At 38.7% G+C, this 17452-nt stretch overlaps 1 protein-coding gene across 4 annotated transcripts in view; it reads right to left on the bottom strand.

Annotated features, from left to right (window-relative positions):
- Positions 1-402: 402 nt before the first annotated feature.
- Positions 403-17452, bottom strand: part of zgc:172282 (leucine-rich repeat and fibronectin type III domain-containing protein 1-like protein) — a 281828-nt gene continuing 264778 nt past the window's right edge. For 2 of the 4 annotated variants that reach the window (XM_057838775.1, XM_057838776.1), the window contains 3 exons: positions 14315-14386; positions 8788-9711; positions 403-1506 (listed from right to left, as the gene is read on the bottom strand). In XM_057838775.1, the coding sequence (XP_057694758.1) occupies positions 14337-14386 (50 nt within the window). In that variant the 3' untranslated portion in view covers positions 403-1506; positions 8788-9711; positions 14315-14336. The remainder of the gene's footprint in view (positions 1507-8787; positions 9712-14314; positions 14387-17452) is intronic. The other 2 variants (XM_057838778.1, XM_057838779.1) reach the window with 2 other exon arrangements.

The raw sequence follows: 17452 nt of genomic DNA, 5'->3' as shown, positions 1-17452 counted from the left end.
CCTTTAAACTACTGCTGGATGTCTAAATGACAAGGAGCAACGAACTACCTCTCTTCCCCTCTTGCTAAAAAAAAATAGCTTGCGCACAAAAGTGCGATCACCGGGTTGCGCTTCTGTACCTGCCTCTCGCATAAAAAATTTGTTTTCCAGTCCTTTAAAAAGGAGTAAGTCTCTCTCTCAGTAACCAGCAGCATCCATCATACCGTGCGCGCGCCTGTTAATGGTGAGCGGCGGCAGACGTGTCTTGAATTTCGTTCTGCTACGAGCGGCTGCCATAAAGTTATGAGGGAAAAACACCGTTTTTGAACCTTTATGAATCGTAATCGAATCGTCACGTGTCGAATCGCGATGCATGTAATAATCAATTTTTTTGGAACTCCTCTACTGCGCATGCTGCCATTTTGGTGAATTCCAGTACTGCACATTATACCCCGACCAGTTCAGAAGTGAGAGAGTGTCTCGCGAGATCCGGGGCTTTTGAGAAAACATCCAGCGCTTCACCCCAAGCAGCTGCCCCCTTGATTTGCCAATGTTAAGCAGTGATAGCATATACAGTATAAAGTATTCTTGCAAATAAGCAAACAAAAAAGTCGGGCTGGCTTTTTATGCGAATAAGTGACTATTGTTAGCTGGGATAGGCTCCAGCACCTCCGCGACCCTCGTGTGGAAAAGCGGCATGGAAAATGAATGAATGTTTACTCATCCCAACATATGCCTGCCCAATAGAATTTTTAACAACTTTAGAACAACTAAAAAGAAAGCAAGACAAGAAGCCACTCAATTGAAATGTCCACACCTTTTTTTAATAAAATATTCACACACCATAAAAATTACATGTACAAAACTATAAGATTTGAAATTGCTTTATATACACATAGAAAAGATAAAGGAGGGAAAAAGGATACACAGAAGGGAAGTGTGGTCTTTTTGGGTGAGTTTGTTCCACAAGAGGTTTGAAAATTATTCTTTCTCTGGAGCAGGTATCTCCCAAAATTATTTGTAAAGATGCATATGTTAATGCTAATGACCATGATTTCAATGTAGACAGACAGGGGTAGTACATGTCAGAGACTGTGCTTATTCTTCATAAATCCCAGTTGCACGGGGAAGAGCATGAAGAAGATGAAAGAGATGCAAGCGTAGGTCATGCGGCTTGTTCCAAGAAGCACAAATGGAACACTCTCCCACAGAAATCAAAATGAAACTCAAGGTGAGACGGTCAGGTAATTCATGCTAGGCACAAAATCCAATCCAAAGTGACAATAATGATGCAATCAAGATGTAAATGGAGCTGAGACCACTGCAAACAAACCTGTAAACAAGTTGCAATCATGTACTTTTATACCACATTTTGTTCTGCACATGGAAATATTGAACAACATCGTGTGACAGTGGAACTAAGAGTTAAAAAAGAATGATGATAGATGACTGAAACCGATGTGCTGCTGTTTTCTGTCTCTTTTTTTAAGAACTGTGCTTTTATCTTCAGACATGACAGATCTGGGCCTGAAAAGAGAAAATGGAGATATAAATAAGTTAATATTGTTCTGTCTTTTATTGCAGGGTACATTTTTGCACCCCCCCAAATGATAGTAATGTTAATGATGACTTTTCACACTTTTTTGTTTCGTGTACGTGTGTGTTATGGTGTTTGTATGCACTCTGTACATCTTATTACATATAGAATACGGTAAATAGATTAATACAACCTATAAGTAAGTCATATATAAAAAGCATTTCATTAAGACCAAATATCTGCAGGTGTCCATGACATGAATAATTGGAAACTGTTGTATGCATTAAAAATTTGCATTGGGAAATAAATCAACCACTCTGACACATGTGCATTAATATTTACAAAAGAATATGCACAATTAGAATCGAAAAATGTGTTCTTTTTACAAAATAAATTATTTAAGCATTTTTCTTCTGGACCGTGTTTAAATGTTGCCCTCTCTTCTGCCCACTGAACCTTCACTGATTAACATTCACACCGTCGCTGCCAAAAATCTGATTTGCATTGCTGCCATAACACTGCAGAGTTGCTTCACTGGTCACAATCTCTTCAATCACATCATAAAGTTCAACTTCACATTTCCCATTGCTCTGAAGCATTTTCAAAGACTTCAGTCCATCTTGACTCATGTCTTCTTGCTAGACAATATCTCTGTTTTTCAAAGTAATACTGGCAGAATCTGTCTGGGTCTTTCATTACTTATCACTGTTTTGTGTTAGTATATCGTCTTCTTTTATGTGTTTAGCTTCTTTTTCATCTAAGGGGCCATCCAGGTTTGTCTCTGCAATCTCATGCCATAACATTTTTCATCTGCCTTTTTATTCTTCAACCTGATAGGTGTTTCTTGTTTCAGCACCAGGGGGACGTTATCAGGTTCTTTTAATTTCCCAGCATCATTACACTTGACACCAGTCCAATTGCAAAATGTCTAACAGAATATTGTGATACAGCCCAAAAAAGGCGGCACACATTAGAACAGGTAAAGCTTATTTCCTTGTGGACCAATTCAGCCTGGCATTTCAAAGAAAACCAAAGCTCACCAGTATTTGTCTAACACTCTAAATCTGCAAAACTATTGGAGAGCATGTGAGCACTCAAACATTAAATTTTCAAATGCCACACGCAGCAATCTCATCATTTCATCCTGCTTATCAGTATATCCCCAGCACGGACATTCAATAGTAACCTCACAAATCAAGGGGCTCAATAACAAGTCATAATCTTCTACCTGAACAATACCAGTTAAAAGGTATTTCAATATAAAAACAAATAACGTCATTATACACTCCAAAAAGGTGTTTAAAAAAAATGACTTTGTGGTATTTGAAAATAATTGAATTTGAAAATGCAAAAATGTTCAATACAATTTATATACAGTATAATGCAGCCCAACAGGGGTCACAGTGTGGACTGTAGGCTGGTCCTAAATCCCAGATGAATACAGCTGTGTCAGGAGGAGCATCCGGCTTCAAACATGATCAAACAATGTTTAATCTTTATCAAAATAATTTCACATCAGATGCGGTGTTTATTATTCATAGTTCAATTTTATATTTCATTATTTGTCACCTATTGTATTTGTATTGTTGCATTATTTTTTAAAGACGCTCCCTTTGTGATGCTAATTGTCTAATGCACATTAATTAACATACACAAACACTACCATTAAATCTGTATTGACTTATAGTAACTTTCATACACTACCGCTCAAAAGTTTGGGGACCCCAAACTTTTGAAAGGTAGCGTACATGTGCTCTTAAATTGAAGTGGAAGCCTAGTTAGCCTAGTTTTTTTATTTATTCATTTTTGCTTGGACACAGACCGGGTATTCATTCAGTTTTTTTTTGCCACACTTACCACATTTGGAATATTTAAGACACTAAGGCTTGGTTCAGACCGCAGGTCTTAATGCACGAATCCGATTTTGTTGTGTTTTTCCGATTTGAGTGAGGCATTGACTTGACTGTCTGAACGGGACAAGTCGCATAGAAATGGACCATTTCAAATCCGATCTCGGTGACGTTCGTATGTGCTTTAAATCTGATCTGGGCTACATTTTTCCAGAATGTGGCAGCGGTCTCAACTGTCAAGTCTTCCAAATCTGAATTTATGCAACATTTCCATCAGCAAAGAGAAAGAACAGCAGGCAGGATGTTACCGTCTAGCTTAAACTCGGCCTTTTACGTAGGAGACAGGCTTGACCACAGTCATAAAAAAATAAAATGAAGAAAAGGATAAGCCTGATAATGCTAGTTTTTGTTTTCTGTGGACCGAATGGAAATCAAAATATGATCACCCTGGAATGACGTACAGCCAGCATGTGTAGTCATTTATTTTTATGCTTCTGCGCATGAGGGTCAGATTGCTCAGCGCGTATTGGACTGTGAATTAATGCGCATGCGTAATACTTGAACGGGCTCAATAGACCAAGGCAGTCTGAACGGGCATGCCAAATAACAGATATGACAAAAAAATTGGAACTGTGCATTAAGACCTGCAGTATGAACCTAGCCTTAGACAGCTTTAATCAATGAATAGCAATAAGAAATCTTTCATCATCTGCAATTGTGAAACCACTTGGGAATTGTTTGAATCGCAATAAAACAGCAACTGAAACATGGATATACGACTCTTGGATTACTGGAAAGTGCTTCCAAAAAATATACCCTGATTTGGCAGACTTCTTTGGTCATTGAAACACAACACATTAAGTCAAAAATCTAAATGGATAAAGTGCCATCACAGCCAGAGGTCAGTATGCAATACAATCATCTCTAGGGGGCATTTACATGGTGACGTTCCGACAAAAACAACACAACACGACTTATTTCATGTTTACATTTACATGCTTCCGTCTCAGTTCCGTCTCTGTTCGAACGATGTCCCAATTCCTCATATAAACGATGTAGTATTCACGCCAGGCTCTAGGGGGAAGTGCAGTTTTACAAGACGACAGCCAATGATGAACTTCCTTGACGACAACCTCCGCAGACCAGAAGAAAACATCCCCGCCCACTCCAACCAATGGCGTCCATGCATTTTTTTGTAAAATGCTGCAATATCAGAAGCTTTTGCTTCAAAAGGCAAAAACATGCGAACATGTGGCACACCACACAAAGAAAAGCCGACGTTCCGCCATGTTTGCTGTTGTGAATGTTTAGGTGCAGGAACTGTCGGAGCGAGAGCGTTCAATTCATAGGCCTGCCGAGCAAGCCCCGCAATCGAATCGTTCCACTTTTTTAGGCCCAAAAGCTTGTGTCTTTGCCTTCCGTTTTCACCGTCATCCTGTAAAGGTAAGGCCATTCCGCAACACAATCATCTTGGTGTCGCACCGTCACCATGTAAACGACCCTTAGAAGTAAAACATCGTTGCAAAAATGGCTGATTAAAGATTGGATAGCATTTTGGCTGAAAAGGAGCTTGTCAGCCAAAATGTCACCAATCAAACGAGTTTTAACTAAATATAATTAGTGGTCATCTCCAACAACAAAGATTTGAACTTAAGAATGACAAATTGCGGAAGAACTATGCAGTTCAAGGACATTGAAGAAGTTATGTGTAAATTTGGAATTCAGGAAAGAAATTTGGAGGTGTACATGATATCAGACTTTGCTTTTGGATAAGGCAAAGCTTTAAACACTTTCTTCTAGAAGAGGCAGGAATATAAGGGTGACTTACAAGAGCGGAGGTAGTAGCACACAGGTGGATTATAGTACATTTTATGCAGACGATGTGATTAAAAATCCAAAAGATGTCACTCACCTAATCCCAACACCCATCTCTACATTGGGTGACAGGGTATTATCACAGATCAAATGATTGACACACCTCAGTTACACTTTCTGCAGTATCTGATTGGTTACTTTTCCTTGCACTAAGTCAGTTTTAAACTAAAAATATTTTTATCTTCAGATGTTTAAATCTGGTTCAGCATGATGGTACTGAAAACACCCACTGGACTGGATCGGTTTCGATCAGGTAACCAAAAATATTGGGTGCCGATACCGACACAATATGGGATCGGGACATCCACAGTTGTCATTAGAATGTGGCTGAATAGATCAAATTTATATATATTTATTATTTGATGTTAATCCGCTCTGATTCGCCATCGGATGAGTGGGTGTCAGTAGTACCGGTAATTACATAGGGTATTCAGAAAAATAAGATTGGGCCAGTTTATTCCCCACCCCAATCAATTCATTCCAATGCCATTTAATATGCAAATACTCTGTCTGGCAACACGACAGAAAAATTACTCCAGTGGTCGAGATATTGAAAACATTATTTTCCCCCTAATTTCTTATCTTTTCCAGCCCCACTTTGGAATTTTTGTTATTAAGCTCAAGTATAGCATCATCTTAGGTTAAATAGCAGTTGGTGAGCAGTTACATGTTAAACGGTGTGTAATTTGTACGTTTGTATAAGCAAGCGAGTGGCCTGTTTGACTAAAAACTGTGTGCAATGTATGCACGGCCACATGCATCCTCATGAGAGTCTCTTTAGACAAGGGATGTGTCATGTGTTTCAGTATTGCCAATCAGCCCACATGCAGGGAACTCATTTCCTCTACATTTCGGTTGCGGTAACAATACGTCTTCATTTTCGTCATCCCATGGAGTCAATGGCAACCAGGGGGTGCTTTTGCATGTTGCGGTGCAATTGTCACAGATGGAGATCATCAAACTGAGTTGAATCAGACTGTGCAACTCTCAAATGTACACTTAAATTAACAGACAAGACACTGTACATAGTGTGTCTTGGTAATTGTTTTGTCATTTACCAATCACACTCATTCCACATGTAACTATGGCATTTGTTGTTTAGCAATTCTCTTTATATGAGAATCATTATTTCAAGGTCACCTTGCATTATTCTTTTTACAATTTTCATAACCTTTTATGTTATATTTCACGGTTGCTATACAATTCATGTTGAAAATGTGTCATTTGTAAGGCTACTTTAAATGGTCATTTTTGCGTGCCTCTGCAAACAGCTGGATTGTCATTGGTATGTGGCTGACTGTATCAAATTTAAAAATATTTAATATTTTAATCCACTCTGATTGGCCGTCGGACGAGTGGCTGTGAAAACCGCCCCATCATCACCTCTGCAAGACACTCAGGAAATGTGCACATGTATTGATGGTCAATCTTCAAGAAAAGGCCTTCATACAGTAAAATCCTTGTTAGAAAATTCTTTGAATTATTTGTTGTGGAGAAATCTCAATCACTTGACACCATTGCATTGTGCCGTCATTCCCCCATAGACCGTCAGGGCTATAGCTCCTGAGAGAATTCACACTTAGAAAAAAAAACAAAAAAAGGCTCATCCTCAAATAAAAATAATTGAACAGAAAAAAATTATTGTGCTTTACAGCCAAGAGGATGCGACTCAAAGGGCTAGAGGTCACAAAAAAAAAAAGGTATATTATATGTGTGTATATACTGTACATATACTGTATATTCCAGTAATGCTTATTCACATATGAACAAATAGTTTTCTTGTAAAAATTGGTGGCTGCCGCTCACAGTCGGGTGTGAAGTGCAAAAATGATGGCAGTTAAAATGGAGAGAACAATAATGTTTCTTACTCGAAATGTATGACACTTGGGGTATATTTGGCTCCAGTGTAAAATCAATCTAATCATCTTTTCACTAACAAAATATCTTAAACAATGTTGAACTTTGTCCATAAACGTATCCAAAGAAATGAATTTTTATAAGGATTAAGCTTACAGTTGAAATTCCATAAAAAGAGTTATATGGACAAATTAAAACATAGGCACATGGACAGCTTAGCTCAATACACGGAATAAATGTTTCATGTGAAAATTGGCCAAGTAATTCAAATAAGATCTTGAATTGGATGGATTGATGTTTCATATGGCATGCAGTAGGAGTGGGAACCCCTTGGTACCTCACGATACGATACGATTTGCGATACAAAGCTAACGATAATGATGATCTGACGATACAATGATAATCGATACATTGGTCAGGAAATCATTCTAGGATATTCTACAAACAACTAATAAACAGAAAAACAAGCTTCTACTGTGAATTGGAATGAGTTTATCATTAGTAGACGTCCAATCCATTTGAACTGGGAGGGCCCACTTCAAACGGCTTGAACGTCTATGGCCGCTAGTGGCAGTAAATGCCAGGCAATGAGGTAATTTTGGGCCATTTAAGGTCATTTACCTGTTCATTTTCAGTTACTTCCTGTTGATTTGGGGGTATTTTATGGGTCTCTTCCTGTTTATTTTGAGTTACAGAACAGGACCTAGGAATCACCCAAATGAATAGGCAGTGACTCAAAGTCAACAGAAAATGTCCTGTAAATGCCCTACAATGAACAGGAAGTGACCTGTAAATGCCCTGAAAATCGGACATAATGACTGTGAATGCTCTGGTTTCGAATGAACGAACGTTCCCAGTCTAAATGGATTGGGCGTCGAGCACCGCCAATGCAGCCTTAGACTTAACTGAGACACTATTATGGTGGGAAATTTTGGTAGCAACTTGTTGGTTACTTTTTAATTAAAAAAATTTTTTTTAAAGACATTGACACCTTTTCAAAACGATATCTCGATTTTGGCAGGAGCATATCGATAACCTTTTGGGATACAAAGTATCATGATATATCACCATTTCAATATTTTATCACACCCCTAGCGTACAGTATGAGCCCTTACAGTTGGCGAGTAATAATGTTTCCTTAGCCACAAAAATTCAGCGGGTACCCTTTGCACTGATAAAGCTTGTGTTCAATAGTCTACCATAGAGTCTACACAACCTTCAAGTGCCTATTTCTCAGCTAAGTTCAAGAAAAAAAATATATATTTGAGAATGATTCAACTGATGGCCAAAATGTGTGGAGATGCAGAATGAAAAGAGACTGTGAAATCCACGTGAGTCAGACACCAAAAGAGCCAAACAAGAAGGTGTGATACTTGCCTGTTGAGATATTGTCAGGAAGTGTAGTAGTAACAAAACAGTCCGTTTAGCAAGACTGACTGTGTATTTGTCAAGCTGACAGCAATTAGAGGGCATTTAAGCAGTAACTATCCAATCACTGTAGCAAGACACAAAGTCAAGTGTTGGCATGTCTTGGAGGTAGTGAGCGGCACAGCTCGTGAATGGCCAGTTCGACTGCCAGTGGGTCACCACTTGTAACACTAATTAAGATGCCTGGGTCTTTATGTGACACAACTTCTTAGTTGGCTGCTTGTCTCTTTGGGTTAATGGGCTAATTTGAATATTACTCACCTGGTTTAAAGGGGAGCCACAAAGGTGGATGGAGGTGTTTGACGTCTTACAGGTCCTTATCGGTCCATCAGCCGGGAGACGAAAATACTTAGACTGGCACAAAAGATGATCTGCTTGATATAGTCCAGTTTAGTCCATGCCAGCTTAGTGACATAACATTTTGGATATCCTTCCAGAACCCAGATAAGGCTCCTCCTTTTCTGAGAGTCCACTCATCAATCTTCAAATATGAATTGTCCAGAATGAACCACGTGGTACAATGGTGTCAAAGTTGAAATCCATCTCACAGCAGCTCACCTGCCTTTTGCAAAGTTGCATTTTACTATTTGATTAAATAGAAGAAATAAATCTTGACTTTGCACCTGTCAGTGCTCCTAAAGTTTGTTGCAATCTGGATTATTACTGTGTGAGCAGTTTTTAAATCCAAAACACCAGTGCTCAGCATTTGTAGATCCAAGTTGAAGGAGTTTCAAAAGACAGCCGTTCTACTTTTCTTATCTGCTCAGTACTTGTCCAATTGCAGATAATTTACAGTATGCAGTATACATAATTGCAAGCTTTTCAGGTGTTTTTTGTCCTCAGTTGTCCGCAGCATCAACTTTGACTTGAGTTTTCGTTTAAATAAGGATAATTCAGCATTTATGAGTGCAAAATGTTTTCCATTAGCCGTGATCAAGACAACCTTACTAACAGGGGGATCTTTCTAGCACCTGGTCATTTCCCATTGGTAAGCATTAGCATTGTAATCCAATCCAGAAACTAGAACCATCATAATTGGAAAAGGTTGACCTGATGAAAACTCAACAATGGGTACAGGAAACAACGTAAACAGGACAGGAGTGGTTTCTTCTAGCTTTTCTCTTGTTCCCCAGGGTGGTAATGTCTGCTCTTCAGTCAACAACTCAGACTAATCACTTCAGGGTTCTAGAACAGAGAGAAAAAGGACAACTGTGAGTTTTAAATACAGAAATGCAATATATTTATGGCATAAACTTAATTAGTGGTCACCCGAATTCTTCAAGGAAAAAATAATGCTAAGTTCATACTGCGGGTCTTGGTGCACACATATAATCCTTCCTGACGTGTGTGCGTCAGTTTGCCCCAAGTCGGCTATGCAAGCAATACTGAAATACTGCTCATTTGGCGCACAGAAAGAAAATTGAGCATTATTAGGCTTATACTTTTCTTCATTTTATTTGTTTTTTATGATTGTGGTGAAGCCCGCCTACTACGTAAAAACCGAGTTCAAGCGCTAACACTAATACACAGCTACATCACTGCCACCCTTTGTGCCGCTCTTGCTCTTTGCTGACGTAATTGCTGCATGAATTCCGACTTGGGAGACTTGACAGGTCAGACCGCCACCACATTCTGGAAAAATGTTGCCCAGACCAGATTTAAAACGCATACGAAAGTGACCCAGATCACATTTCAAATGGTCCACTTCTATGCGACTTGTCCTGTTCAGACTGCCTCACTCGAGTCAGAAAAACATAGAAAAAAGTCAGATTCGTGCATTAAGACCTGCGGTCTGAACCTAGCCTTGGATACCATAGAGTACTTTCAGAGGAAAATGTTTTATAAAGGAAAATAGAAAGGCTATGATTTGGAATAGATCAATGGGGTGGAAGTATAGTTAGCTAAATGTGACAGCATTTGCAGTATTTTGGATGACTAAAAATGAAATGCAACACATTTTTTTCTTGTCAAATAAAAAAAAAAAAAAAAATCACAATGTCCTATCTCTAGCTATTTTTAGAACAGGCACACAGGCGTATGATTCTTGGGGGCTCTGCGGCACTTCCACATTGTGGACTGCTGAATTGAAGAATAAGGCCCCCAGTGTGTCATGACTACGGGACAAAATGGTGAAAAATCCACACATTGACCGAACAGCATGTATGAAGTAATTGTCCATGAAGCCATCCATTTTCTACCACTTATCCTGTAGGGTTCATGTTAAATTGGTAACTATCATGTTATACTTACAATATTACATGAGGAATTTAGACTCTTCAGTTAACATGCATGTTTCCTGGAGACAATCCAGGAGGAAAATCACAAATAAAACAGCAAACTAAATCGCAAATTCAGAACCTATATCATAAAATAAGTTGAGTCTTTCAAACATTTTTTGTAAAAAATGGCAATTTAAGAGCCAACTTCCACCAAATTTGTGTCAGATTTGTATTTGTCTCATTTGGTTATTTCCCTTTTATGGAATTAATAACAAGCGTTATGTACTATATGTACAGTAGGTCTTTGTGTGATACAACCAAACGAAAAGCAAAATTGGCAATAAGTAACTTTGTTTAATACCAAATCCATCTCAATAGTAATTATCTAGTCTAAAATATACATTTTTTTTTAGTTTGCCAATGTGGAGAAAGAAAGGAAAGGCAATATCCTTGAGATGGATGGATCTGTCCTTTTCTCTGGCAGGTTATTGGAACATATGCTATTTGCAATGTGTACATTTGTCAGGAGAACATTCTTAACTACATTTGTCAGAAGGAATATTTTCTCAAGCGTTTATTTGGCGCTGGTAAGCCTTATAGCTGAAGAATGAACCAGCATATTTTCAGTGACCCCCAACCGTATTCATCCATCACAACCTCAGCACAATCCTGCTGACTTGTGTGCCATCATCCTCCCAACAAGATCCATCCACCTAGCACCCCCACCCTTTCCTCCATCATCAAATAACATACTGTAAGAGAGCATGTGGCAATGAGATGGATAGAAAGGACAAATGGGTTATAAATTTAGTGCATAGTGATAGAAGAGGTAATATAGGATTAGGCCCTATGTAGGAATGTGCCGCAGGGGGAAAATGTATGAAATGTAGAAGGTTATGAACTGAAAAGAGGAACAATTTAATCAAAATCAAATGTTGCGAAAGACACACAGGGAAGAGATATGAACAAAGATGGATTTAATAGGCTAAAGAAATGGTTGCAGGAGTGTTGGATGTGGCAGAAACAGTTCAATATATTATGGCCCTGTAGTTTTACCTTGTTTGTTTTATTTTGAATTTGATTGGTTTTGAGGCATTTGAGGTTTCTACTACAGTTATCCAAATTGATCCCAGTGTAAAACTAATATTCTTATGAATCATCAAGTCTTACCACTAATTCTACTTTAAGACAAATTAAAATCACTCGCATGTAAAACTGCAACTTGGATGCATAATATGTGTCCCTTCTAATATAGATGAAATGAAACAATTGTGTTGCCCTTATTCTACAAACCAATACAGTTCAGATCACTACAATTCGTTTCACGTTTCCCTTTAAACAAGTTGTCATGGTTAACCGTTCCATATGATGATTATTTTTTAGAACCTCTCTGCTTACAAGTTACATTACTTTTACAGATCCAAAAAGGATGGGGTGGAAGATGCACAACTGTCTATTTAATAATCAACATGAAATCAATCATTTGCTGCATGCAACGTTAGAATCGATTGCGACTAGCGCGACTTTTCTTAAGTTAAGCATGTATTCATGTGATAAGCAGTCACATTCCATATCGAACATTTTAAATCTTTAATCTTCTATAGTTTTATTGGTTTAATTAAATCCTACATTTGTTGTTGTAAAAGTAAAGAGTCAGCTTCAGTGTTTTACTTTATTTCCCTAGCTGAGATGCCTATCACCAACACGCATACACACGTCGTAGTGGAAACAAGCTACATTGAATTTTACTTTTAACGGATGAATACTGAAGAGCAATGTGGGTATTTATGTGCCTTGTTTTGACAACTCAAAACCTCTCCACATCATACCTAGATTAGATGTGTAAAATATCTTATTTTGCGGACTGCAAGTTAGACTTTTTTCATAGTTTGGTTGGGCCTGCGACTTACATACTCAGGTGCGACTTTTAAAGTGTATAGACATATAGAATTTTTCATGTGGAAATTTTGTTTCACCCTGACAGACCAAGGAGTAAACATTTCCCATAGCTAGCCACGACAGAGCACTTTTGGCTTGTGATTAAGAAGCATTAAGAAGTAGTGAACTTTAGAGCAGGGGTCCCCAACCGCCGGGCCGCGGACCGGTATGGGTCCATGGCGCATTTGCTATCGGGCCGCACAGAAATAATAAAAAATATTAAATAATAAAAATATTTTTTAATTTTTTTTTACAAATTTTCGTTTTACATGTGTCTCATTTAATGTGTTTTTTTTTCAAATTAGAACACGGCTTGCCGTATTCTCCCTCGGCTCGCCGTATTCCCCCCTGCTGCAACACCCGCTGTCTGCTCCGCCTCCATTCGCCACTCTAAGTTACGGGAGCAATAAAAACATTTTTTATTATTATTATTATTTTTTTTTACTAATTTTCGTTTTACATATGTCTAATTTAATGTGTTTGTTAAATTAAAACACGCCTCGCCTTATTCTCCCTCCTACAACACGCGCTGTCTCCTCCGTCTCCGTTCGCCACTCTAAGTTAAGGTGACAATAAAAATGCTTTTTATTTATTACTGATTGTTGTTATTATCATTATTATTATCTGTTTTTTATTCATAATTTATTTGTTTTGCTCTGTGTAATTGTAGTACCAGCAGTATTTATGAAGGATTAGCGTAGGTTTTTGGGCTGTGGAACGAATTGATTGAATTACAATTTATTCCTATGGAAAATCCTGCTCGACATACAACCATTGTGACTTACAATCAAGGTCCTGGAACGAATTAATGTCATATGTAGAGGTACCACTGTAATCCATTTTTGCCCAGCTTTAAACCAGTCTGTGAAAGTAGGCATTTATTTTGAATGGAAATAAAACGATCTGTCATACATGTTTTGACAAACCTTTAGAGGGAGTTTGTCTAGATTATTATAGCTACTTTGTGTAGCTTAAAAGTCTTAAATTGTCTTCGGAGCCAAGTGAAGAAAGATATTTCACTGCAACAGAATAACCAAAGCCTGGAGCTAACATAATAGTTGCAAGCCTCTACAATTACCTAACGGGACTGTCAACGAGCTGAGTATTATTCGAAACCGCAAGTGAAAGACTGTGCATGCTATGGAGGTTGAAGAAAGCTGTCAAAGTGGCTATTGCAGAGCTGAGGTGCAGCAACATTGTAGGTTGCTAAGCTAAAGGAAGCTTAGGTAAGCACTACAGCACTTTGTGCAAGACTGTGCGATATCGCTGGCCATAAATGTGGTTTAGTTTAGCATCTATTTAATACTTTTGAACTGCTCTCTTGCTCCTGAAATAATACGAGTGATTGTGTTCTGAAATGTTAGCTAGTTGGTGAAGACAAACTTGGACAATGTATTCATTCCCAAAATAAATACGACTTATTCGCACATACAGTACATATAAGTATTATTTTCTTCTTGCCTTGCCACTATTTTTGACTTGTGCAATTTACACTCCAGAGCGATTTATAGTCCGTAAAATTCGGTACCCATTTGCAAAATGTCCAAGATACAAACTGTCGCGTCAGAGGAAGACAATATTCTATAATTGGAGGAGAGTTGGGATTTGCTAAAAATCATGTCCATCATTACTCTTTGTGAGGCCAGTAGTCTGTCAGATCTTAAAATTTCTCCACTCGACACTACGGGGATGTCCTTCATCTGCTGGTGGAAGCATCAGAGACATAGAGAAAGAAAGAATGAATCAGCAACGGAGGCAACAAACTAGAAAATAGTGATAAATCCAAGCAGAGGGGACTAAAGAGTAAATGACCGAGGGCGGATGGAACACACAGCAGGAGGCGCAAAGTGGGAGAAGCATTCAGAGACACAGGAGTAATGAATGAAGTCAGACATGAGGGTTGACACGCAAAGGAGTAATGGCATTTTTAAGGCACAGGGGGAAGACAGGTTACAAGGTCATTGATTGGCCATAGGGATAACACACATTGCTTTCATAGTCAAACACATCCTCTTGTGGAAATGAACTATTTTTCCTATCTTGGCTAACCTTGTGGGAGTGTGCACTGTTGCCCTTGCTTAAGGCGGTTAAACCTCACACATTACATCTCTCAAATGCATTCACAGACCTGCAGGGCTTTGGTGGCTGACCCTGAATTTTTTTGTGCACACACAGATTTCTACTCCACTTATGAGAACATTACGTTGACTTCCCATGGGGGAATGTTAACCCCTTAAACATGAGGGATTACAGACATAAAAATTGGTCATTTTTCTCAGTTTAAATTTGTGTGAAATGATAGTTTCCCTAGCATTAAACACATTCAACAAAACTTGTACTATGAGCAGATGTGCCATTTGGTTGTTTAATTACAAAGCAATTACCCTTTAAATCAGTTTATTGCATGTCAAGCTTTTGCTGTATTCTGTGGCCAAAATTATACTGTACCCACGACTTCATTTAAAATTCAAGATGGTTTAATTGTGAATTACATCATAGTGACTTGATTATTATATGTGATAATATAAAAAGAAGTACAATATTTCTGAGTAGGGCTGTTGAAAGTGCAAATTGTTGGGTATAAGCTTTTTGTTTGTTTACCTGGCTTTTAATTAGCAGTCTACTACCCCTTTCCCACTGGCCAAAAAACCCATGTCAACCCACTAACAATCGGCTTTTGGTGGCAGTGGGAAAGATGCAGCGACCCTTAACCCGTGTCAATCAACCCGCCAAGCAACCCGCTTTAAAATCACCTCGGCTCTGATCGTCATGCAGTGTGAAAGCAAAACCCCGGGTCAACAGTCAACACCCTAATCTACGTGGTGACGTAGGCTCTTACGTGATGCGTCATAACAATTTCAACCATTTTGAGAGCAGTAAAAAGCATGAAAACAGAAAACACAAACGGAAAGGAGGCTTCAATGTTGCTCTGCATTGTTTACTTCCTTGAACTGAATGAATTCGGTCGCACTTGTGTCGACGCGCATCTTAGCGTGGTGACATCACGTAACCTTACGCACGGCTGAGGAGGGGTGGGGGGTTAGACGGGTGAAAAAAAAAAAAAAAAAGAAACGGCTTTTTTGTGGTCTATGGGAAAGGTGCCAAATGCCAATTGCTAGTGGGTTGCATCAGTTGGAAAAAACGCGCGTTGACCCACTAGTTTCAGTGGGAAAGGGGCATACCTTTAGGTTCAGGGTTTATAAATTGTAAATGAGGTTAGCTGTATTTACAATGCTATGCGATGCTATACATTTAGTGTGCTATATGGAGTGCTTAAAACGTTTAAGAATGGCAAACATTCACTAATTAACGCAAATATTTATAGAATTGTGAGCTTGTGTATTGTTTACCACGCTAATTTGTACTAATTGCATCATTTCTAACATTGGCTATGACAACAACAATGCAACATGACGGAGATTAATTTTGTACAAACGTCGTAACATATGTATGTCAAAAGGACAGGAATTGCATATCCACTGGATATTAAACATTTAAAAATTATGGCTTTGAATTAATTCCAAAATCTGTTTTCTTGAACATTTACAGTGTCCTCATAGGTGGGTGTGCCGGACCCTATTCTAGTCCTCATAGGTGGGTGTGCCGGACTCTATTCTACCTGACTGTGTGAGCTTCGGGGTACCACTTAGGTACATGTGGACAATCACAGACAATCAATCATACATTCAGAGGTGGGTAGAGTTACTGAAAATTGTACTCAAGTAAGAGTAGCATTACTTCAAAATAATATTACTCATGTACAAGTAGTCATCAAAAAAATTTACTAAAGTACAAGTAAGAAAGTATTCGATGCAAAAACTACTCAACTACTGAGTATTTCCTTACAATGTCTTATTTATTTTTAAAACGATAGCATATTTTTTTCTCAACATAATGTCATCTATCTATATGAAATGTTATTATTATTACACTATAGCCTATTAGATTACCATATTAGTCCAAAAATATACAAAAATCATTGAACTCCGACTGAAAAAATAGGAATGAAATTCACCAGTCCCAAGAGCATGACTGTTCTCTAGTGGATAAACACATTTTCCACCACGAAACTAAAACTCGCTCTTGTGATGTTAGAGCACAGACGTGATCATAATGTGGCAGTAGGGGTTAGATTGTCCACCTGTTGGCACTTTGGGCTAATCAGCCCAGCATGCCAATCGGCATGTAGAGCCCTCCTATATAAGGAAGTATCTATCTTGACCCCATCAATTGGTTTTCGATGTCGAGGTCTCCCACGTTCCATTGCATCACTTATGCTGCCCTGAGGCCAAGAAAAGCAACTGGCTACAGCTTCAGGTAGCCAACGGGCTGGCCATTCCATATATAGGCTATTTGGAGCTTGAAATTGAGCTCTGTGAAAAGCTAATTCCAAATTGTGGGGTGTTGGTGGTTCGGGATCCTCCTGATGGTGGCTCTGATCTTGTCCAGGGTGTGCTGGGAATGAATGTGCTTAGGAGATTCTATCAGGAACTCTTTAGTCGATATGGACAAGCCTTATTTGATTCGCCGGTTGTATCTGAGGCCCCAGACTTCATTCTTTTGTACCCCATTCGGCCTGTTTGAATGGAATCGTATGCCCTTTGGTCTCTGTAACGCCCCCAGTGCTTTTCAACGTCTGATGCAGAAAATATTTGGGGATCAACAAAGTCGATCATGGCTGCTCTAATTAGATGACATCGTGGTCTTTTCCCCCACCGTTGACAAACACTTGGAGAGGCTGGAAGTAGTACTGGGGAGGCTACAGCATG

This window comes from Corythoichthys intestinalis, chromosome 6 (genome assembly GCF_030265065.1).
Source record: "Corythoichthys intestinalis isolate RoL2023-P3 chromosome 6, ASM3026506v1, whole genome shotgun sequence".
Classification (NCBI taxonomy): Eukaryota; Metazoa; Chordata; class Actinopteri; order Syngnathiformes; family Syngnathidae; genus Corythoichthys; species Corythoichthys intestinalis.
Note: the sequence above shows the minus strand (reverse complement) of the source record. Positions and strands in the feature narration are given on the sequence as shown.